This window comes from Hippocampus guttulatus, chromosome 21, assembly GCF_054856545.1.
Source record: "Hippocampus guttulatus isolate MCC_2025c chromosome 21, RoL_Hgut_1.0, whole genome shotgun sequence".
Classification (NCBI taxonomy): Eukaryota; Metazoa; Chordata; class Actinopteri; order Syngnathiformes; family Syngnathidae; genus Hippocampus; species Hippocampus guttulatus.
In genome coordinates, this window is record NC_141281.1 from 3626392 (window position 1) to 3651383 (window position 24992).

At 45.9% G+C, this 24992-nt stretch overlaps 1 protein-coding gene across 5 annotated transcripts in view; it reads right to left on the reverse strand.

Annotated features, from left to right (window-relative positions):
* myripb (myosin VIIA and Rab interacting protein b) overlaps positions 1–24992 on the reverse strand; it is a 53254-nt gene that overhangs the window by 25207 nt on the left and 3055 nt on the right. For 2 of the 5 annotated variants that reach the window (XM_086101400.1, XM_086101396.1), the window contains exons 2-4: positions 21809–21955; positions 14544–14767; positions 66–287 (exon numbers count right to left, since the gene is read on the reverse strand). In XM_086101400.1, coding sequence (XP_085957526.1) covers positions 66–287; positions 14544–14653 — 332 coding nt within the window. In that variant the 5' untranslated portion in view covers positions 14654–14767; positions 21809–21955. Of the gene's footprint in view, positions 1–65; positions 288–14543; positions 14768–19116; positions 19220–21808; positions 21956–24835; positions 24983–24992 lie in introns of those variants that run through there. The other 3 variants (XM_086101398.1, XM_086101399.1, XM_086101397.1) reach the window with 3 other exon arrangements.

Consider the following 24992-nt stretch of genomic DNA (forward strand, 5'->3'; position numbering starts at 1 on the left):
TCTTTCTCCAGTCACCCCATTCCAAGGCACCTCCCGCCTGTTTGCGTGTGTGCATGAGTACGAACCTGCCCTTCTGGCACGCGGCGCACAGCCAGGCTTTGTCCTTCTTGTTGTACGTACAGCAGGTCTTGCACACGTTGTACTGGCAGTCCAGGCACTCACGTTTGGGGTTGAGCAGGAAGGTGAAGGGCGCGCAGCAGCGGATGCAGCAGTGCTCGTTGAAACGGTGCTGCTTGGAGAGGATGGAGCATCTGCTGCCTTCCTCCGCCAGCTCCTGCTTCATCTCACTGGAGCCGGGCGAGCAAGAGAGAGAGAGAGAGAGAGAGAGACAGACAGAGGGGGGGGTGAAGAGATGGAGGAGGAGAAAAGAGCATTTGGTCAAGTGATCGAATATAACTGCGATGTGGAATAATTGGTGGCGCTATAGCAAATTAAAAATGCATGAACAAGGGGAAGGGGCACAACGGCACTGCACAGGAGTTAGCCAGCTGCCCTTTTTTGTCTCCGTCACACTGTGCACTCAGATTCTGTGTTACGATGGCTGACATTTCCAATTGGAAGACCCTGTCAGGCTGTGTCTGCCCATCGCATCAGACGACAGTTGAGGAGAGCAGTCTGTGCACACCCCCCTGCCCCCCCACCCCCAAACTATAGGATGAGCCACCTCAATTAAGGCATAGCCAGCATGAGGGTCATGATTTCGAAAAGGCAGAAATCCTGCCACCTTGAAGGTCACCTGCACAAAGCGGCAGGGAATGAAAAGCTTCATTTCAGAATCTTCAGTAGCTTTAAGGAAGCAAAAAGAAGACCTAAGTGGGAGCGCACTAGACTCTTGACACTAATCAACTGCAGCTGACATCAACGCTGACAAATTAAATTCCGCATTTGCTGTCTGTGCGCATATATTCAGCAATGCACCAAAGTTGACATGGATTTCCCAAACCATTCGCTAATCACCAGGCTTGCGCCAATGAATGTCGTCAACAAGACGCACTGTTCTAATACATTGATATTGGATGGAACAGTGAACGTGAGTTAAGCAAACAGCGTTTATCAAACATGCAAAAACATTATGCGGCCATGCTCAGGAGAGGGAATGTTAAGTGTGTGTTGTGGGGCGCTGCTGCGGCAATATCAATAAATTGTAAAGGTTGCTCTTCAGCAACATCCTACCGCGGCACACTGATTGCTTTTCTTACGCATCATTAAATGCAGAATACTAACAAGATGAGCAAACCGTTTCACGCACTGTGACGGCAGGTGTGGGGCTGAAAACAGGCGTCCTCTCGCAACAGTCTAGGGGTGGTACCATGCATCAAGATGCAGTTGTGATCACGATCAGCTTGAATCAAATACATGAGCGCGTGTCCTTATTTATTCAAGGACAAGGAAGGGCTCGTCCTTCGGAGCTTCTCTCCGCATCAAATTTCATCTTTGTCACAAAACCGCTTTTCATAAAATAGGCATTCACGGTCGCTCCACGAGTACTCGCCTATTAACATGCAGCTAGGCAGCCAGCGCTAACATCCGCGCAGTTCGAAATGTTCACAGTGGGTCATTAAAGCGGAGACGGAGCTATAAAATGGACAAAGTGGAGTCACGGCAGAGATTTTGATTGTCGCGCGTGAACTTTGCACTTTGGCTTAAAAAAAAAACAAAAAAAAAACATGCAAGAGCCCTTGAAAGCCCCCAGCAGCTTGCAAGTCTAAAGGGCTTGTGTGGTGAGCCTGGTTTGACCTTTTAGTGGTTTCGCGTCCTTTCACTCTGCTTTATATGATTTGATTTGTTCTGGGACCCAAGTTAACACGCTGTTCTCTAGTGTATGCTGTCCATGGTGCTGAAATCATCAGTGTACATTACTCTCAAAAATGGGATGATGATTGTTATTATTATTATTAGAGATGAACCAATACGAGTACAGTTAGGACGTACAGCATCAATGCATAACATATCATGGACAAGCTAGTGTGCCTGAGACAAAGAATACAGACTTAACAGCCTCTGACTGTGTGCGTTACAAATTGATCTTGGATAGGCTCTATTTTGAGGAGTATAATTGGAAAAAAAAAATTTAAGCACTTGGCAGTTGTGATTTGATCGCGGGCTCTCCGACAGCCTTAACAGCGCAATTTCGAAATGTTACTTTGATTTCCGGTGCGCGCCTGCTCCAAAAGCTCTTTCTTGTTGTTCCTGCCCAGAGAGTCATATCGTGACCGAAAGAGGCTCCAAATGAGAAGCTTCGTAAGTGCCCCAATCCATTTCAAAAGACCATGCTCGTGTTGCCTCTCTAAGTGCTTGTTATTAATGCAGGAAAGAATAGAAAATGAAATAGAATTATCCATTTTTGTGAGACTAGATGATATGCTGTGAAATTGTGTAAGCAGTCGAAGGAATACGACACATTGTATGCGCAGTAGCTCATCTGAATTCCCCTACTTACCTACAAGGGTTACGAGCATGCACACAAAAAAAAAGAATTTGATCTTGTGGTGCACATATTACACCATCATGATGAATGGGGCAGTGACACCCCGCACTAAAAACCGCACTACAGAAATTCAGTGTTGTCACAGTCGGGCTGGTTGGGAGAGAGAAGGAGTATGTGCACCGGGGATAAAATGAGGAGCTCAGGATGTGTGTCAAATGTTTTTAATACAAAGGACCACTAAGCTAGAGGCTATCCGTTTTTTTTCTTTCTTTTTTTATTAGAGCACTTAGATCAACACGCCAGCCAAGAGCCCCGGGGTAACTATTGGGCCTGGGCTCATTAAGACATATAAAGTCATAAAAGTTTCAACTCCAACTTTAGCACAAATGAGGAAATGCTTTAATTGGCGTCTGTACTTGCTGGTTCCTCTGAAGCGGGGGTGGATGATGTAGAGCGCATTAGATGCAAAGCATTTCTCAAAAGACAACAAGCAGGAACGCTATCGAGTATATCCAGCAGCTCGCCATGCAAATAACAAATCTGGCTTAAGATCATGTATCAGGCCTTTTTTTTTTTTTGCTCCATTTCTCTGGAAGCAAGCAATATTTTACTTTTTATTATTGTTGTTGTTGTTTCAATTACAAAATGATGACATCTATATTACTATCTTTCCAAAAGTAAATGTATTCTCGAAACTCCGGAATTTGTCAGACGAACATCAGCCAACGAGTCTAAAATGAGCCCTCATTTTAGGCAAACAATAGGAATCAAATGTGTGTGTTTTGCTGATAAGCTTTTCCAATCAGAGTGGCCCGCCTGGCACAGGAGTTCTGCCAGGGAAAAATGAGCGATAAGGAGCGCAAAGAAAATGGGCAATCTCAGCAAGGTGAGATCATTGAGAGAGGAAGGGATTATACTTTGCATTCCGATAAGAATGTTTTGACCCTCAAATGACTTGAGAGAGAGAACAGGCTCCCAATTTAATTTGTGCATCTCATCTGTGTGATGGGCACATTCATTGCACAGAAAGTAAGCGGCAGCAATCTGCGCCATTTGCTCTGTCTCAAGACTCAGGATGGGTGGAATATTTGGGGATTGTTTTCCAGTGAAAAGACGCGGTTGGATCCGTTTGTAATGATCATCAGCTGCAAAACGCGATGTTCAAGGTGCACAGTGAGCTGCGGGCTACAAGGACGTGCTATTGTGTATTAAAAGGAGGAGGCCTGTGATCGCCGCCAGGGAACAAGAGGCTATTTCTGTGGCGGCCAAGAAGAAGAAGACATCACAAATGTGCAACGCTGACTGAATTCCTGAGTGAGAAAGATTCACTGCTATGCAAGGTTGCTCCAAAACATACAAAGAGTGGAACCGCCAATGCGTTCTGCCCCAGGGCATTCCAATGTTAAATATATATAACAGAAAGGCAAATTTTTAGGTCAAACTTTTCTATTCCCGATTCCCATTCGAACCACACAAGAAGTCCCTGTCCTTTAATGCCGTGTGTGTTGGTTTATACCGCATGCATCCGTGGTACGATATCCCGAGTACCATCATGATCATACGCACATCTCACATGCTTGCTGCACTTCTGAGTGAACATTGGCATGGAGACGAAACTCAAGAGACGCACATCTGCTCACCATTCAGAGGTGCCGGTTTTAGTCAGTGGCTAAAAATGGCAAAAATCAAGAAGTGACTTTAATACAAACTATAATTTTGATTCCATCAAATACTTGTGGCCGAGCATGACGTCTGACTCGCTGATCACGAAGAACTTGGCCTGTCCTCCGGATGGAGGACGGCCAGGAGGACGCGCTGCGAGTAACGGGGTCCGCCCTGCGCTGGTTGCAAGCCAATCGCACAGCGCAGCCATTAACACCGGCGGAGAATTTCGAATCTTCAATGAACCCGACATACCCGTTGGTGGAGGAAAGCCACCTCAGCGCAGTCACATGCAAACTCCACGCAGGACAGCTGGAGCCAGGATTAAAAACACAAACATTACAACTGTGAGGTAAACGTGCGAACCGCGTGACCGTCATGCTGTCCCACTGCGGATTGTGTGGCAAGTGGAGCGCGCTACTTGGCTATAATCTGCGGCGCCCCTGTTGATTCAGTCGAGTTTCTAAAGAACAACCGCATGACGTGACGGCTTTAAAAAGGTTTGCTGAAGAGAAGTCTTTGACAACTCCTCGGCGCGGCTCAATACAAGACTGACCTTCAAAACAGGAATTCACACCATTCAAAGAGAGATTCTCCGGTCCCTTTGAAAGTAGCGTTCGGCAACCAACTTGAATTTTCCCGACCCGAGCGACCAAGGAAATGTTGACCACAATTCAAATTTGAAGTGAGCTGAGGCAACCATTACAAAAGTCCATCATGACTCTGCAGCTACAAGCCACGCGCGGTGGATTAACAATAAAACGGCACATATTCAAGCGGGCTTAGCAGAGCCTCAGAGCCATTTTTCAGGGTGTCAAACTGCCTCCATATATAAACGTCACTGCGACTATTTTCTCCAGCGTTTTGTTGGATCCGTTTCGCTCGACTTGAAGCGGTCTTCACGACAGCTGCGGAAGGAAGACGTCGCTGGCCCCCGTCATCTCGTCACTAACTCATTTTCATGACAGCGAGCGACGCACTCACTCATCCGGCCGCCTTCATTGCCAACCTGACATTGACTCATAGGCTATATTGTGGGACGTTGTCAAAATGTGATGAAATCCATCAAATCCAAAGCTGGCATGGGCGTTCAAGGCTGCAAATGTAATGAACTGCGGGCTGAGTTTATTTGCGCAGTTAATTCTACATCGTTGGGGCAAAATGACGGTTTTTATGGAATTGTTGAGCCACAATCTTTATGTGGCGATAACTCCTAGTTACAGCGGAAATGGGATGCGTTTCCCTTCCACGACAATTCGTCTCGATTAAGAAGGAGCCCGATTCGGCGGAACAGCACGGCATCCTTTTTTTTTCCCAGCACAAGAACGGTGTCATCTTGCTCCTCGCACAGACTTTCACACATGCGCGCGTCTTATGAATGGGCCCAGATTCTTGGCAGCTCTGAAGCCACCATTCACGCTGGGGAGGCTGCATGTTTATTTCACCAACAGAAAGAGCGTTAACCTTCACAACCTCCACTCATAACCCTACCGACAGCTTCCATGGCAGCCATTTAGCTCATCATCGCAAGGCCTGAACGCCCCCCCCCAACCCCCCACGCTGTCTTCCAGTAATACAGCCATTGAGCAACTCAAGATGATTCAGGAAATAAATGACATATTCCAGCCGCAAGACGTGCTGGGAGCGTCTAAAAACTTGAATTAACTCTCAGTTGACTCACTTGTGAGGACCTCCTTGACAGTGTCTGTTCCTTTGTCCTGTCATTGCACCAAAATATATTTTTGCTTTCGATGTGACCTCTTTGTGCCCATACCTCTCCTTTGATGCGGCGTGATGAAAAAGAAATAAATAAATAAATCTTCCCCCAAGAGCTGCGAGGCACAACATTAAGTGATGAGGTGTGTCAAGGTGTTGCTCACACTATACAGTCAATGACAAATTGATCCCAGAGGTGGCTCGCAGACGTTAATGACGATTTAAGTGTCTGACAAGGCTCAAACAGACTTGGCCACGGGGAAATACAACAGCCCAAATATGAGGCCGGACACTTTTTTTTTCCAACTTTCTGCATTTAGAGAAGTATTCTCATTTGGTATTTTGGTGAGACGACTAACCTCTGCCTTGAGGTAGAATTTGATGCATTGTATTTGATGTCATGAGATTGGGCAGCTGTACCTAATGTTGTGGCCAGTGAGTCCTCTCGACAATTAGGCCGAAAGGAGCTGGCTCAACATTTTAAATGCGGGCCACAGCAGAAAAAACTACAACTTATTGATGCAATTGGCCCTAACTGACTGTGTGATAATACAATACCTTATTTCGCCAAGCGATAAACACTCCAATATCGTTGCGCACGCCGCTGGATTTCAATTGTCCATTCGAGGGGAATTAATGGCACATCGCTATCGCGTGAGATGCTTTCTATTATTGCCTCATGTACCTTAAGCATCATTGTGGTGTCTCCGTGGTCACATTTGAAATAGTATCACGTGACCTCACAAGATTTAAAAATGTTATTTTGCAACTACCGGAGCATGGTGAATCATGTAAAAAAAAAAAAAAAATTAAAAAAGACTAATGGTTATTCCTGGACTTCAATAAAACTAAGTTTACGATTCATAACCTATCAAATCGTGACTCAGCCTTGTGTGCAAACCTCAAGGCATTGCCAGAAGTGCACCTCAGCTGTTGCGCCAGGTCTGCTTTGCATATATTCAAATCTGAATCATCTTTATTGGCCAAGTATGTAGAACACATAAGGCATTTGTCTGCGGTAGTACAGGCTCCACATTAACAACGCATTCATATATGGTGGTTGGTGCTGACGGCACTAGACCGCATCACACGTTTTTGGCTAGTTAAATCAAGAACTCGCCATCCTCATCCATCAAAACTGACAATTAATACACTCTATTATAAAAGCAAATACCTGGGATCTCATTCGATGGTGTATATGTGGACCTAATGAAGTGACCAGTTCATGTTTATAGGAGAGTAGGACTGCAGAGTTCGTGGATTCTGTGCAATGTCCCATTAGGGTGCACTGCCCCCGGCCTCACAAGTCACATCTCCACAAGCATGCGTACGGCCGGCCAATTTAAATCCGCACACCCCATTGAGTACCTCGCTGAATCATTGTTTCATCAGTAGAAATATTAGCCGAGCTAACTGCCGCGCTACTGTTCCCTGACCACTCCTCACCCACAAGCCCCTGCAAGTTGCTTTCAAGATCAACTCCCATACACACACAGAAAGTAGACTCCACACAGATAAAAAGCCACCGTCAATTCTCACAATCAAGTTTTCTCACGGTATAAAAGCAAAGTACAGCATGATACTGCTGAACTCCGCCGACTTCAATAAACTGAGGCGTATTGACAACCGGGTGCAATTACGTCGAGGTCCAGAGGAGGGCATTAAAATCAATAAATAGCAGTTGGAGGAGTACAAAGCTGTACTACACATTTAATTTGGCGTTAAATTATTATTGTTGTGACCGACAAAGGAGAAGTAAACGCCTTCAGCTGTATAAAGAGGACTGCGTCCACAATTGTTTAAAAAGATTGAACGACAACGTTGACAAAAGTCTTTGACTTCAACTGAATACATCTGACAGATTCTTGACATTCTTTGCCATTTGTTAGATACGTGACAGGTCAGAATAAAAACCAGCACAAAAGGATTTAAGGAGTGTTGTCCAGTCCAGTCACATGCCATGCACAACGCGGACAACAGTGCTCCCTATGGGTACTTGCACAGAAATTCCTAAATAGTCCCCGGCTGGGGGAAAGAAAAGGCATTCAGAGGACTGAACGGCATCCTCTCAGTCAAAGAGAACTCACATTCTCACTTGACTACAAGCACCAACACGACTTGCTTCCGATAAATTTGAGTACCCTCACACATTCATGATGGCTCCAAAAAGAAGAAAAAATTTTTTGCTGCTGAATGAGTTTGTCGGCCAACGAAACCAAACAAAAAAATGAACAGTTTGACCCGCTTTATCAACCAAGGAGAAAAGCAGCAGGAGCTGCTGGCTCACTGTTAAAACATCACATCTGGATTCATTCTCAGTCCCTGGCTGCTACTGCTTCGGTGTCCTTTCTGCAGGCTAAACGTAAATGGCAGGACGGAAGCCCGGCTACCGTATATTTAATTGCAACCAAAGATGAATGACGGTTTCCCTTGAACAACCATATGAAGTCCAAAGTTGTCTCCCGGCCCTCTCGAGGTTTCACCACCGCTGTCCTTCACCTGACCACAACTACAGATGGAAAGCTTGGCGGGCGTTCAATGCTGAGCTGAACGAACGGCACACGAGACGTGTGAGAAGGGCTTGAAATTGAAGATAGACTTAAACATTTATGTAAAAATAGGAGGGGATTATACGCAAATCATTTGACTGACAAGAGAGACAAAACTTGTATTTTATTTTTTATCTGCCTTGATAAATGAACTACGGCTGTTTTTATTGATATACCGGTAATCAATATTGAAAGAAGAAAAACCATTTTAGTTGTCTTATCCATCCAAACTGCACTTTTCAAAAAAAAAAAAAATAAAAGTACTGTAGTGACATGAGCAAGGCAAAATATTCATTTCTGCAAACGACAATAATAAAATATGTCGTAAATCAATACCTCTGCCATGGTGACTCAAAACTGAGCCTTACGAAAAAGGCAGACTCTTGAATTGGATCATAGTGATCAGCAAATGTATGACAACAGACAGCACTAACCTTCATTCAAACCACAGGAATGGAAACTTGGAGGGAATGTTTCTACAAAATGTTGGAGGAAGAGAAAGGATCAGGTGGTGCGAATGAATGAATCCAAAAAAGCAAGCACAAGCAAAGCCACGAGTATCTGTTTTGTGCACCGTCATCACCACAGTTTCAAATACTCCGGTCGTCTGACTCAGCGAATAAGTGGAGGATCACCGCTGCAGCGTGGAGCGCCTCCATCCTGGCACCGTTCCTGACACAAGAGTGGATTGAAAAGAAGACGGAAAGCAAAGAGGGGAGCTGCTGGGCTGGAGGTTGCTGGATTTTGACAGCGCACACTTTGTCTTTCAGCCCCAAAACACACGCGTGATCAATCATAGTGAAGGAGGAGTGATTTCCCCTACAACGTCGTGACTCATCAGCCACATTTTATGTAATATTGCATACTTTAAGCAAAGCCCGTCAGCGTGTGGCCGACATCACACAGAGAGGCTTGAACGGTGCACTAAAACCTCGCACGGCTCCTTCAAGAAGCTCGATATAAAATACTGCAAGGTGATTTTCATGCAAACACGTTTCTAAAGCAGGAATCCGATCGGGGAGTCTTTTCCTCTCAGAGCATGTCCCTCTCAGTGTGTCAACACCGCCAAAAGCCCAGAAGTGGAATCCTCTGAGAGTTTGTCATTCTCGCACAACATGACGTACACCCGCGCAATCCAAACTGGTTAGATTCAACTAAAGTGGAGTCGTACGTGGCCTGGGCCAAAATCGGATCTTTTCAATAGCAACAACTCACGTCGCTCTCCATTTTGAAAAAATTGAAAGTCGTCTTTCCCACAATATTGATCAAAAGAGAGTCCTCATCCTGGACAGAGCGGTTCAGCACCGCTGCAAGCTTTCCCAATTAGCACGGGATGCTAATGAGACAACGAAAGAGAGGAATAAAAAACTGAGACCTGGTAGCAGAGGTGCAAAGGGAGAAATGACAAGTTCAACAGGTAAGAAAAGAGATGAATGGGGCGCCATCTCTCCGCTATTTCCCTCCGACTAAAAACAGCACTTGACATTTGGCCAGCAGCGAAAGTAATCACCGCAGACCTGAACAAATAGAAAGGTAACAGCACGGACGATCGCTCGAGGAGATAACACCGGGGCCTGTTATTCTGGAGAAGCAGCGGCGCTACTTGGATTGGAGACAAAGTAACAGGAGAGACATCTATTGGCTCGATATATCCAGTGGGGAACAGCTGAAGAGGAGTGTGTGAGCCGCCGGGGGGGATTAGTTTTCGCCATCTCGCCAGCCAATCCAAGTGGTGCAGCCACACTGCCGATTTGTCGCAATCAAACATTCGGAATCGTCCTCATGCCTCATAAGGCGCCGTGTGGCTCACAAGGGGGGGAAGCCTTGTGAATAAATCATAAAGTATGATCGAATATAAATAAGTTCACTTTGCCCATCTATGCTAGTGGCACAGAGTTACAGGCAGAACCATTCAACCTGAAGTAGGCAATGTCTGCAGCTGTCATCGAGACTTGAGTAAAGGACACTTTGGGTGGGCCTGATTTTTGGAAACACCTTCAGAGTGATGTTTGATGAAAAATAGATGTCCATTGAACATTTTAGGTGGGATACGGTTAGTGATACGGAATACGTAGGGCCAAATTCAAGAGTATGCGTGAGTGTGTGTCTGAACACAATATGCACGGGCATGCCCACTTATCACTGCTGTGGTCCTGGCAGCTTTATTCCCATTAGCTAATTAAGTTTCATTATATTATACATCATCAAGTAGGAGCCGTTTCGAACGCTAATTAGAAATCTCACAGTCTGAGGCAACTGTAGCGTTGATCTCAGACATCCCTGTGAAATTCAAGCTCATTGTCCCATGTGGTGGCTTGTTTTTTTTTCTTTTTTCGACTTTTATGTTGCGCAGGGCGTTGCATCATCATATCGCTGTCCCGAAACGCTTCTCTTTGCAATTCATTTACATCTGTCACACTTTGGAGCGCTTACCTTTCCGTTCACCAATATGCTACATCCCGTTTCAAAACGAGAGGGTGACTTTAACATTCAGTGCCAAAACGTCACAACGCTACACAAGCACAAGGGCATCGTTGATTTCATCGAGCGATAAATGGATCAACACCCGGCGGACGGAGCAGGGACATCATTTCACACACGCATAGGATGACGTCATACACACGCACTTCCACTTTAAAAACAAAACCGCATCAACATGACTCAGACAAATAACTCTGACCAGAACAGCAGCTAATCCCCACTAATGGTATACTGAAAGCGGTGGCTCACAGCTGAAACTAGAAAAAAATAAAAAAAGAACCCGGCTTGGATTGCATGCAAGTACATCGAAAGAACATCGAGTCTACTGTTCATAGTTGGGAGATGAGGGGTTTGTTTTTTCCTCCCCCCCCTGACGCCGTGACATTGAACCCTTAAATCTTCACTGGCCCGAGTCTTCCTTCGCCTCATACATGACTACATACATGACTTCCACTGCTCTGCTTATGCATTTGAGGGAGCTAAAATGAAAGAAAGAAGACCGTCAGACGCAAATGCCCTTGAATGCATGAGCAAATGGACGAATCTGACTCCGAGTAGGCCCATAAGTGCTTTCAAACGTACAGTTTGCCAATTCAAACACAATGTGTCATGGATTAGTCTGCGAATAAACTGAGCGACAGATGGTTTGATAATGGCGGCAAATGTGAACAAAAACGCTACAGCGTCATATATCTCAACAAAACTATTTTATTGTCCGACTGGAAACAAATAACAACCTTGTCATTTGGATATCACATCGACTCGATATGTAAACTGGAAGGAGGGGGGTGGAGGGGGGGGGGGGGCTCTAATGTATTATTCCAAATAGGGATCACCCTTTACATTCTGATCAGAATATTTTTGCGCATGCATTCCACCGCACAAAAAGTGAAATGCACATTACAGGGCCTTTTAAAGCTACCGTAGTTGTGCATAGTAATTCAAATCATGGCTCAAAGATCACGCAAAGGACACTTCTTCATTTAGAAAGATAATGTTTACTGGGCAGCGCGGTGGGTGAGCTAGTGGTTAGCACATATGCCTCACAGTGATGAGATTCTCAACCCCAGGCTTCCTGTGGGGAGTTTGCATTCGGTCCCCATGATTATGGGCGTTTTTCTCCGGGGAGGCCAGTCTGGCTACACAAAAGGCTGCAGAAAGCCTCAAACAAAACTACCACTATTTTCAATGGCTCAAGGACGCTGACATAGAAATTCTTTTTTGGGGCGAAAAATAAGATAAGATAAGATAAGATAAATGATTTGTGGGGCAGGTTTTAGGATGACAAATCGGTCTTTCGAGTGGAAAAGTGAAACGGCGAGAGCGCCTGGCACCTTCTAGACTATCGCTATCGATAATGATTTCCCCGTCAGTGTCTCCCGAACCTTTGGGGAGAGCTGTTTGCTAACCAGTCCCGCGTCTCGCCCCGTGAGCGTCCTGCTGTTCCATAATGAGGCTCTCCGAAAGAGGATGCCCGAGATGGACGGACGAGGCCGGCCGGGGCTCGTTGAGCTGCTCACGCTCTCTAATTGGCGGAATGACACGTGGACACTTTGGCAGCCTCGCCGCCCAGGTGATTAGAATTAGTAACCAAAAATCAGCAAATTAAAATAAATCAACATTGCTCTAAAGTTACAATTAATCATTGAATGTTTAAGGGACAGACAACAAGACAGACAGACACAAGAAACATTTGCTTATCATAACGGCTAAATCTTTTTTTTTTTTTTTTTTAAACATCAGACCTTATAGCGTGGTCAAACAACACTGAAACCTATCACTTAGAACGACCAACATGCATGTGATCTGCACTCTAGCGGTCATCGTAATCATAAAGTAGCGTAATGGAGGAAATTTACAGCCTGAATAGCAAGAGAGTAAGTATAGGGAGGAAGTCTGGGTGGGAAGTGGGTTGGCTAAACACTGATCATTATAACCATGGCAACACAAGTCAACAAAACCTAAAGGATGCTGCAACTCGTGACATATTTGTGGAGCTTTTTCATGTTGCTAATTGTCTGATTTGGATGAAAATTGTTTTGGCGTGAATAAATTAGAACATCCCTAAAAAGCCTTCCAAAGTTAATATCAAGCTGTAAATTACCCAGCCGTCACGGTCAGTTGTCACCTTGGCATCATATGATATAGCTGTGTGCATGATGTTATTTACAATACGCATTCATTACGACTCAGTGTTTGCGGAACAGGGGGTCGTGCGAGCCAAAACTTTCATTTCTTAGAAGGCCTCACGGGGGAAATAAAATGGAGCATTAGAGCACTGGCTGAGGCTTATTTACTTTTCCATGAATCCTCCGACTGGGTAATTGACAACTCTGCAGGGCTGACTTTACCCGGGCAAGGAAAGCAAATATCAGCCATGCGTGGCGAAGAGAAGCCCAGAGGGAGCTAAATACCCGCCGAAACACTCGAGCGTGTACTGCGGCAGTCAGCCGGCTTTTATACAATCTGTCTGCTCATGTACCGTGGCGATGGCGCTTCCTTTTTGGTTTGCTTTGAAGAAGTCACATCTGAAATATGAGCAGGTCAAGCCACTTTGCTTTGGGGAAACTGTCTGGATCCATCGAACAAGCGAAGGAGCCGTATTTTGGGGGATCTGTCACCAAAGTGTGGGATGGGAGCATTTACACGCCAGCAATTTCGCAGAACATCCTCCTTACTTTGAAACTGGTTCTGGGAAAACGAGTTAAGGTTTAAGATGCAGTGGCTTCTCTGTGGTTCCTCTGTTGTGTGTTTTTCACTTCAAACCAAATCGCGAAGGGCCTCATCTCAAAATAAAAGCAAGAAAGTGAACTGAAGAACAGCATCCAAATCTGAAGAAAAAGATATCAAATTTGCAAAATGGATTGGCTTAGGCTGGCGTCTGCTTTGTCGTCAAGGGAACATATTTGAGTTTCGGAAAATTGTCGAGGGCTAACCAAACTTGAGAACTGCAAATGACACTTTGGATCTGGTTGTGACAATGTCGCCATTTTAATGCAAAGCCACCCCCGCGGAGCTGCTGAGACATTACATGTCGACACCCTCAAATGACCACATATTTGGCAGACGCGCTACGGGGGCGAAGTCTGTGAAAAGTGAAGCCCCCGTCGGAATTCAGGCTGACATGAGGAAAGAAGAATTGGAGTGAAGACAGGGACTAACTCCTCCTCATATGTCCAAAAAGAAGCTGTGACAACAAGAGACGAAGGTGCCAACCCATGTGACAGCCAGCAAGCCAAAAAAAGCCCACACCAACAGTAGGTGCCGCAATGACAAATAACAAGCTTCTTTTGCTCAGCAAACACGGCTCAATCTTGGAACCGAAGGGCAACCCAAAAGTACAAGAGTATGAGAACAAGACACGACTATTTATTTTTTTTTTTACTTCACAACAACCGGTGACAGTGGCTGAAGTTGTCCATCCATAGTCTCGATTACGACTACGACCGTTTATTTAGTGAAACTGAATTCCATAGAACAGCAGGCGGCTTTGAAAGGCATTCACACGGGCCCCCGCAACTGGTTGCACCCTAACATGCAAGCAAAACTGTACACGCATGTTCCCTTTAGCCCATTGAGACCACTTATGCAACGTTTCCAATGTGTCATCCGCATTGGCGATGGATTGAACTACCTCAGAAAACATTGTGACCGCATTTGAGTTTTGGTGTTTCCACTGAATTTGAAAATGAATTGAAACACCTCACCTGAGCCGATCTTCTTCATTCTTCCTCAGCTTCATGTCCCGTTGGACAACTTTCAGGACATGTTCGGCCTCGTCGTCCGTCAGGCCGGACAAGTCGAGCCTGCGGCCCATCTTCACCGGGCTTGCCACGCTGGCCCGCTTGTGGTCCAACACAGGATGATGACGAGAACGAAGATGAGGAGGAGGAGGAGGAGAGGCACTCGTATCCTAATGGCTGGTACAATCCTGGAGAAAGACAAAGGGGGAGCAGACTCTTAAAATGCGATACGAGTTTGACACTTTTTTTTTTTTAATTAATCGTGCGACCTTGTGGCTTTAAACGATAGAGAAGAGATTGGATACTTGTCATCTTTGGAAAGGCAGAATTTTTGAAGGAGCTCTTGTATTGGGTCTCATTAAAACGTTCTGGCCGGTGAGTTCTTCCTCAGGGTGGGGTGGTGGTGGGGGCAGGGGGGGGGGGGGGGGTGAATAGCTCAAAAGGGAGAAAGTGAAGAAAGGAAGACAACAAGCACACAGAAAAAAAAGACAAGAGGAAGGGCGCTGCAGAGACTGATGAGACCATGGCTAGTAGAAGGTCCATTAAGCACAGTGTCCAAACAAGATGGGAGTGCACTTGCGGAGTGACGATGACTCAGAAGGCCAGACAATTATGCGTGATCTATTATTGGCTTGATGGCTTCATCGGCTAAGTGCCTCCTCCAAAACGTAGATCACTCATTCCTTGAGTTGTCCCATCTTAGAGGAAATGATATGCCCACTTTGCCTACCTCCCCAAAAAAAAAAGAAATGAATAAAAGCAATACTTGGCGTAGGTGTGTTTTGCCTTTTTTTTTTTTTCAGCTCCCCAGCGCTATTCATTTTGCATGAAGTCATTAGCCTCGAAATGCAGTGATTCACAACCAGTATGCCGTGGCACAAAAGTTTTCCGTGAGGGATCATCAGGTGCGCCACCTTATCCAGCGTCACTTGGCTGGACGAAAACTATTTATGTTCTGTGGGAAAAAAACGTTGGTGTCGATTTATCTTGGCAAGCACTGATAGTAACTGGCAGAACAGAATGCCCTTCCACGAGATGACAGAAGGTACACAATTAACCCGTGTATTCACTTTTTGGGAATCGTTTGGCTAAGTGGTGTGCCGTGACCTATTTTCCGATGGGAAATACGCGCCTTGGCTCGAGCGCTGAAGTCAAATTGCTTTCAATTGACGGCGTGGCGTCATTTAGCAGAGAAAGCATCTCTCCATATTCTTCCTCAAACCATCATCCTATTTCAGCCTAACAGATTTCTCATTTGGGGGCTTGCGTGAGTCATTTGTTTCGGTTGGGAGTATTAGCGTCATGGCAAACTGACAAGGACACGCACGTAAAGAGTGCGGGAGCCTGTGACACATTGTCAGCTCCGGAGAAGACAAAAGCGGCAACATCTTGGCATATCGGGTGTCAGGCGGCGTGCGGTGTAAATAAGGACGGTCGCCGTGGCATTCGCATACGCTCCTCGCTGGGCCGCTGTGATGAGAGACTTTGGCCTTTGCCTCGGGAAAAGGCCAACTCTGACACAGTCATATTTCACAACTGTTACACACACTCGGCGACATGTGCTTGTACACAGCAAGAGAGCAAGCGCAGCCAAGGACTTGCGACGCTGGAGCTGCGCCCCGCGACGTCATCAACAAAGTAATGGGGAGGGCTTGCGTATTATTCCTGCGGCGGCGGGGGGGGGTGATTGGTTTTAACCCGGGAATCTCTGTCAAAATGTTTTGAACTCCTATTTTGACACCAGCGGTCTGAGAGTGAGAAGAATATTTCCGCCCGAAGGAATTTCTGCAGTGGAAGGACTGTGCCGATGTAGTGGGTGTGATGAAATATGAAAGATACGAGCTGAAGACGACAACTCTGGCCAAGAGTGTGTCAAAGCAATGGCCCACATGCAGGCGTACCCCCGAAACGCGGGGTCACCAAATCTGGGTCCTCCAGGCCCCTACCTCTGCATGTTTCCCCTTAAGCTAGTCATTTGACTCAGGTGTGCTGGAGGAGGGACATATCTAAAAACATGCAGGACAGGGGCCCTCAAGGACCAGAGTTGGTGACCCCTGCCCTATAAAGGCATGACACCAGAGCAGTCCGAAAGACACTTGGTCAAGTGCTATGAGCCTCAAACCATACCATCGCACCCTTGTCGAACTGCCCGTGCCTCGGCTCTTTGCATTTTCATTGAGGATTAGCATGAGTGTCTCATAGCATCGCTACCATAATAGCCCGAGTAAATCAGTGACGGATCCCGTTATCAGTGAAGTATGCACCGATACACAGCAGCTGCATAGAGTAATGAGAGGACCAAGCAGTCCAGCAGGGTACGGTCTCCATGACAACATGAAAGGAACATGCTGGAAGAAGTGAGAGCAAGTCTGACGACTTATTCAAATGAGTGTGAGGCTTCTATAGCGGATTTAAGGAAGATCGGAGACGCTCGTTCATATATATTTTAAGTCCTTCCTGTGCAGGAAACAATTGCTGCTGTTGTTGTTTTGTTTCACGACTTCATTTGGAGGCAATATTTAACTCTAAAATTGAATCATGCAACACGTATGCAATCGATTCACAACGTTATCGGAAGCTTTGACGAGACGAAGAACAAATGCCAAAACACTCCGATATGACACTTGTTTTGGAAACGAAATGAAAAATGTGCCATCACTTTTATTGTATCGAATTCACGACATTTCACCATATGAGTGAGAAAAAGAATGCCAACCACACACCAGCTTGAGCTAAAGCGCACTCGTGACGCCGGGCATGAAAGAACGGCAGGTGCAGCCATGCACAAAATGAACTGCTTGTTTGAAACAACTCTGTTGGGTCAGCTGGTAAAAGTCACAGAGTCAAACGTACACTAAGTGCAACATTCTCAGCGCTCCTCCAGCAAAATCACATGAGGATCCTTACAACTCACGTAGCAAAACAAAAGTTTTTGCGGCCGCAGGAAATGACTCGATTATCCGAGAAATGCTGAGCAACCGTCCAACCTCAATGATTCAGGAATGAGTCATCCAATTGATTTTGAATCATATCCAACACTAGGATGGCTGAGGTTCAAAGTCGATAACTCCAAATCCATGACCGACAAAACGTCAGAGAATAGCGTCCTGCATCGATTGATTTCATGCAATGTAAAGGCGATGAATAGGTCAAACTCTGGAGTGTTAGGCCCAAGATTAAAGTCAAGCCTTCTCGCCCCGTGTCAGCTCCCAGCTCATTTTTCCTTTACACAGAGTGCACTGTACAGTGCAAAACATGAACAGTTTACAACGTACTGTAAGTCATCGCGTACTCAAAGGCAGCCGGGATAGGTTGCAATTCACCAGCAACTCTCACAAGCAGAAACGCTCTAGAAAACGGGTCCATTTTCTTTTCTTTAAACTTCTGATTCACTCTCAGTCATTTCATTTCGTTCAAATCGACAAGTCAAAAGGTTTGCTGAGAAAAAGGGGCCTCCCGACCATTCTTATTCATTCCAGCAAGGAGATTAAGTCCCACGCGTCTGTTGCTTGCCTTCGGTCTGTGAGATTACACCAAAAGTGGGTGAAGGGTGCCATTGGGGCAGGCGAGCGACCCGCCAAACCAGACCGAACTGAACTTAAACTCACAACATCAGATCAACTTAACCAATATAATGTAGCAGAACACTGACCAGGCTTGATTTATGTTACAATCGCACAATCTGATGAAATTCAGTGCACATTGTTTGTTTCGCAAATTTGACACTCGGTCCATCAATGTTATCATTATCATCACATTTAAAAAAATATGATCTTTGTGGTGGCGAATATGCACCGCATACTTGATCTTCAGCTATTGGGTGCCGGCCGATGCATGTCATAATGTTGACAACCACCGCAAAAACAAAAGCTTGGCGATGGGACGATGTGGCGTCCGTATCCACTCTGCAGTGACGGCAGAGTGTTGTCAACAGGTAAGCGGCGACCATAAACAAATCAACTGTGCGCCTTGTTCACCCAAATCTCCACAAACACTCTGCGCCGGATTTTCAGCTTGCATTCCTGAGGGTTTATTCTTCTGAAACAAAACATGACTTTGTTTTTTTTTTTTTCTTCAAAGCTGCAGGTCATTTCACCAATTCCAGAAGCAATTCACAAACACATGCGCTGGATCATTTTAAAGCCCCCCCCCGTCCTCACTCCTCCTCATCTCGGCTCCCTCCAGCTCCACGCCATGCACATTTTCACACGCCCCCTTGCTAAATGACGCATTTTTATCTTACTTTTCTTTTCTTTTTTTTTAAAAAAAAGGAGCAGCCGCGCACTGCCACATTCGTGCTGAGAGCGTGTGACATCGGCGTGATTTTAGCACCATGAACAAAAAAAAAAGGAAACGCAAGGTTGCTCGATCGCACTTCGGAAGAAAAAAAAAAAAGTAAAATCATCACTGACGTTAAACATACCCGCATGCAAAGCTGCAATGATAAGCTTGTGCTACACCCATGCTGAGAGGCAATCACACCCACACATGCACGCAACAAAATCATCGACGAGTCCATCGCGCAGCAGCGACTTACTCGGGATCAGCCGGTACCGGTAGACAGCCGGCGACGCTCTCGCCGTTGCTCTTCCGGGCCAGCGTTAACTTCCACAACACCTGCCTGCACCCCTCCTAATTTCCCCCAGCCTCCCCCTCTCGCCTGTGCGCCTTCTCATTTGAGAGGCAGACGTTTGCAGAAGTGAATGGGTGATCACGAGGTTTGTATTACGCAGAGAAGGAGGGGGGGGGGGGAGGTAAGGGGGAGGGTGGGGAGGCGAGGCGAGGTGAGCGCCGGGGTTGGCACACAACCTGTTTACCGGCTCGTTGAGTGGCTGTGTGTCATGAAAGTGGTCAGAAAGGGGGGCTGATGTGATGGATGTTGGCACCCGTGATCAAGATTGTTGGCACCGCAAGGAAGCGCGGGAGCAAGGAGGGGGAGGCTGCCTTGGCTGCCTGCTTCATTCACAAAGACGCTCGCAGTGCAATTAGCTGCCAGGCAGAGATGAAGACATCCCAATTAATCCTGCACCAATGAGTCACTTTTAGATCATGTTCGAGAGGAATCAGCGAAAACAGCCTTTCTCGCGATCGATATTTAAGCCCACAATAAAGGCTAACAAGACGGGCACGGTGGACTACCGGTTAGCACGTCGGCCTCACGGTGCAGAGGTGCGAGGTTCGATTCCGGCTCCGACCTTCCTGCATGGCATTTGCATGTTCCCCCTGTCCCCGCGTGGGTTTTCTCCGGGTACTCCGGTTTCCTCCCACATTCCCGAAAGACACGCCCGTGAGCCCTCGTGAAGAAAATCGGATTCAAGAATGGATGGATAGATATACTCCTTCATTATGTATATCTCACCATCTTAGTGGATGCTTCAGACAACAGAAACCCAGCAAGGAGAAGGAGCCAGATGGAGAAGCATTGCATGCGCCACTGACAAATTTAAGAAGTGTCTGACATGAAGTGTCTTCCAGTGGCTGGAAAAGGCAGAACTGGAGGACAGCACGGAGGCACTAATCATGGCAACACAGAAACCGGCCCTAAACTACAAGATCAATAGCGGCTGGAGTCGACCACATCAGACATATGCGGGCACACTCATCTAAGTGGATGGCACTTATGGCCTCGCCCTGCTCTGTCGCAGTGCTCCTGCGAAATAGCAACCGATTTGGAAATGAGGGCTACGAGAACACTAATTGTTTGTCATTTTCAAGGTTTTGTTGGACGTTGTTCCTTGGACGTGTATATCAAAGTCGAGGCAGAAGACGGGGCCAGAGATGGCTGCAGTGTTTTTTCTCAGATCGCATTTCCCATGTAGGCTTCTACTGTCAATTCATAATGACGGTTATAACAAATATGACATAAATTTGATTTGGGGAGAACAAATACATGCTCTTTTCTCGATATTTCAATCACTCACTCACTCATATTTGTAGCCAGTATCAGCTTATCAAAGGTATTAGATAAGACGCACAGGGGTTGGAAAAAAAAAGATTTAGATTTTGTGATTTTAAATTTAATATGTTAAATCCTCTGTTCCCTATCAACTGTATTTCTATTGTACGTCAATTTGACCGATTGGTGAAAAGTTGCCATGGCAGTGGGAACCAGAGCAGCAAATAATTTGTCATGAGTCATTGCTGCCGCATTGCTTTTCGGAGTGAGGAAAGAATATATGGGCGGTTATTTGTTTACGGTCAAGCCTCATCATCCAAAGGTCTAAAGGTTTGTACAATAAAGAGGAAAATATTTTGTGCGCCCAAATTTTATAACCGGCCCACGGTGACGCCTATTGTTTTGCTTTTTGTTGTCGGGTAATATTTTGGTTTGCCAGTTTGCTGTAAGTCGCCGCTGACCGTTAGCCGCGCGCCAACACGATTATAGGAAACACAATGACAAGAGTTGAGGAAGCGTTAAGCGTTGCGCAAATATGAAGAGTAGCAGAAGACTTATTTTTGGACCTCTTATCTGAATGGGAGGAACTGTATTTATGTCCAGAAAATTGGGGGTTTGCAATGCGAGACCTCCCAACCGTGTGGTGCAAACTACCCCTTGCGATTGTGACCGTTTGACTGTGGAACACAATGATTCAATTTCACATACTGGATTTTGATTTCTAAACATATCCGAGGTTTACCAGCTTTCAGTAACAGATTACGTTCTGGAGATATGACACGTGTGTACAGCTTGTGCGGAATAAGATATTTACTCGAGATAATTCCATGAGAGGCTTGTCTTAGTATAAAGCTCCCACACAGCCAGAATCCCTGCCTTTACTCACCTCCTACTAATGATTATTTTTTCCAGTGAGGAAAGCCCACAACATATTGTGTGGTTGCTCTCCATCCGGACTACATTAGTCACACCAACTCCTCGGGCATTGTGTTTTATGAGTGCGCGTAAATTTGCCAGCGTCTTTTCTGCAACAGTTTTAAAGCGCGGCGCGTGGAAGTGTGTTGAAGGTTGAGCAACACTCACACATATGGCCAGTCATTTCATCCTTCCACCAGCAGCCTGCGACACAGATGATCACGCAACAAAGACGACGTCAATCTGACACTAAGAATTCAAACCGCTCCGATCAATAAAGACACACAAACCGAGAGAGTACGTTTGTCACCAACGCGGTCAAGGCAAAACATGCAAACAACACTATACAATCAGGAAACAAAACACGCACGTGGGGCAGTTCATTTTTGACGGATGTAAAGCGATTCATTCCGCGCACCTGAGTGTGGAGTAATCCTCATCTTCCCCCTCCGCTGCCGGAAACACGTCCACACCCGCTCTCATCCGCGCACATCTTGCCGTTCTCCCAGTCCACAGCGGCATTGTTTGAATACAGTACAACCACTTGCTGCCATGGTAACCAGAGCTGAGAGACGATGGGGAGATAAAATGAGAGATAGGGAGAGGCCATGACCTGTGCTCGATCATGACGTCACTGTCGGAAAGACAAAATGGCCCTCATTCGAAATCGATTTGATCACCATATATGTGGAGCGGAGTTTTACGCCAGCTCCAATATGTGTCAGGGGTCCAGACCCCGTCATTCCAGCGGTGTTTCGCTTTTTCTATTTCAGGCCATCATCGCACTCCTCATGACCCACTTCCTAGCTTTCGCAGCATACGATTGGTTCACCGATACTATTTTAAACCACACTGAGGCATTTATCCCCCCCGCCCCCGAGTCACTGTCACTCCGAATCTGCGTAACCGATTATCCATAAAATGAACGTGCTTTCCTGCAGGAGCATAGTTGTCCAGAACACATGCTAAGGTATGAAATGTAACAAGAAATAGCCAGACAACATTTACGTAGATAAAAAACAATCAAACTTCGGTGCTCCTTCCGCATGAAAGCATGAGACCACCCCCCCCCCCCGCTCCCTCATTTCACACCAACCACAGAAGTGTAAGATCATAGATACAAAGAAAGATGTCGTGAACCATTTCGTCATTTGCGTCACCCGAGAACTCCAACTCCAAATATTTGTCCTATGTGTAATATACATTACCTCATATTATTTTTAATTCTCTGAAAGAAGGCTCACAAGCTACAAGGTTAGCTTAGTGCATGCCGTATAAACAGAGTGTGTGTGTGTATATATATATATATATATATATATATATATGTATATAAGATGCAAATTGTTGAAAAAAGGGGACTCAAATATATAAAAACAAAGACAAAATCTCAACGAATCTACAATGACAAATCCTTGACCAGATAACAGGGTCAGAACCCCCATTAAATTAAAACAAAAGTGCTACACTTCCATTCACCACCGAGTCATTGCCTCTATCAGAGATGACCGCGCATAAGACATCTGCAAATTTCCCTTAAGTGAGAAAAGGTCTGTCTGTAATTCGTCACAATGAAGAGCACGTTTCAACTCATTCAAAACATCCATTATTGTGTGAGTCACGTCTCCTATGACCCAAATATTGTTTCCTAAACCACTGCCAAACAGCTGTGTCGCGTCTACCTAACCCACCCAACATACACACTCTTTGTGTTACACACGGCCTGCCGTGTCACCTTTGGTCAGAGCGGACAAGTTTTTACGTCAGCCGACGCTCACCGCAAAGCATCGTCCTCATACAACGGCAGTTAGCGCACTGATGAGCAACAGCGGAAGAGTGAGACACAGAATAGCGTCCCGTCGGGATTTTAGATGGTTTTAGATGCTTGACGGGATGCTTCTGATGAGACATTTCACTGGCATGTCTTCTGATGGACTCACTGTGGCGTTCATGTGACTAATGTAAGCAAAGCGTGTTATTTTTTTTAACATCTCATCAAAACTCAGAAGGCCGAAATGATCCGCTTTGTGAAAATGCTCAGTATCTGTCCTCTTAAATTCGTCCTGGCTTAACTGCCAGGGACAAAAAAATGTGTGCAAGGTCATTTTTCACTCTTTCTCTCCTTGCCTCCAGGCTCAAACATCCCTCCCATCCATCCCCTCATCAGCCTTGCAGTTGTGGTCTCGCTTGAGAGACATTTTGCAATAAGAGGCCCCACATATCTTTTGGGCTCCATTGGGAAATTGTGGGAGTTTGGTAACGAGCACATCTTTTACTCATATATCAGGAAACTGTCGAGTTTACAACCATCTTAACCTGGGGAGGAAATTAAGCATATTTAGTCTCAACAATTTTTTTTTGCCTTTTCTCAGCCGCACGTTTCCAATAGCAGCAGCGGGAAACAATTCCGCTGTGATGAAACGCTCAAAGCTTGAAGACATTAGCCTCCGCTCGCGCTCTCGCTCCCTCCGAGTCACTCCTTCCATCGTCTAACACACCTTGAGACAAGCTGCCTATTCATGCGCTACTTGCTCCCGGCCAGGAGATACATTCTTTCTGGCAGGCAACTTTATAAAGGATGTTGGGGGGAAATAAATAAATAAAACTCCCACATAAGGTGTGCTAAGTGCTTCCACAATGTGTAAGTCTGGTAATGTCAGTCACGCGGTAACCATTTTCACAGTTTATGTAAGTTTCCAAATGGTTATTGGGCTTCCTGAAGTGAAACGAAGCTACAAACTTGTCTGCATAAGCTGTGGGAACAAAAGAAGGAATTTTCAAATGCTTCAGCAGAGGCGTTATAAAGTCCAGCCCTCGGGCTGTGATCCGATTTTTTAGCAGTCTGCGGCATATCATGAAAATGAGATTTGAGCCGGCCCACGACTCTATAAGGGGGGGGGGGGGGGGGCTGCCACATCCCTAATTGGTGCGACGCCCATGAGAACAACAAACCCTACTAATTGGTTTTACACTGTGCTTTTCTAGATCGGCAAACATTGGATGCAAAGACACTCTTAACAACTAAAATAGAAACAAAATTGCTCTTCATAAAGCCCCGGTGAAGGAAAGATCATTCAAAAGCAAAAAAGGGGTTGGGTCCAATTTGTGAACATATCCCATTCCTGATCCTCACTGCTCGACTGTCAGCTTGTTGTCACTTGTTTTTCTCTGTTCTAAATGTCGAGACATGCTCCCTACCGCCCAGTGTCGGGGCAACTTGTGCAGGACACAAGGCTGTGACTCCAAAAAAATCCAGACAAATCTGCATGCAATGCTGCCGGGGGGCAGGGGGGACATTTTCCTTTCCTTGTACACAAATTATCAGCATGGACGTTGATGGGCTAAGTTGAAAAAGAGATTTCAACGCATCTTTTGTCCAACGGGGTTGCGAGCTCTTCAGGGTGAATGAAGGTGGTTGGCGGTGGGGCAGCTGCAGAAGATGTCTTACATGTTTGCGCAGGACCGCAGGCCATTGGCTGCAGGCGTGGAGAGCCTGGCTTGCGGTGGGCTGCGTGTCTGTGTGAAGCTGGCATGGACGCGCGTTTCCCAGCATCTGGTCCTCATTAGAGGAGCCGAGTGTATAAAGCGAGGAGCTGACAGGGGGC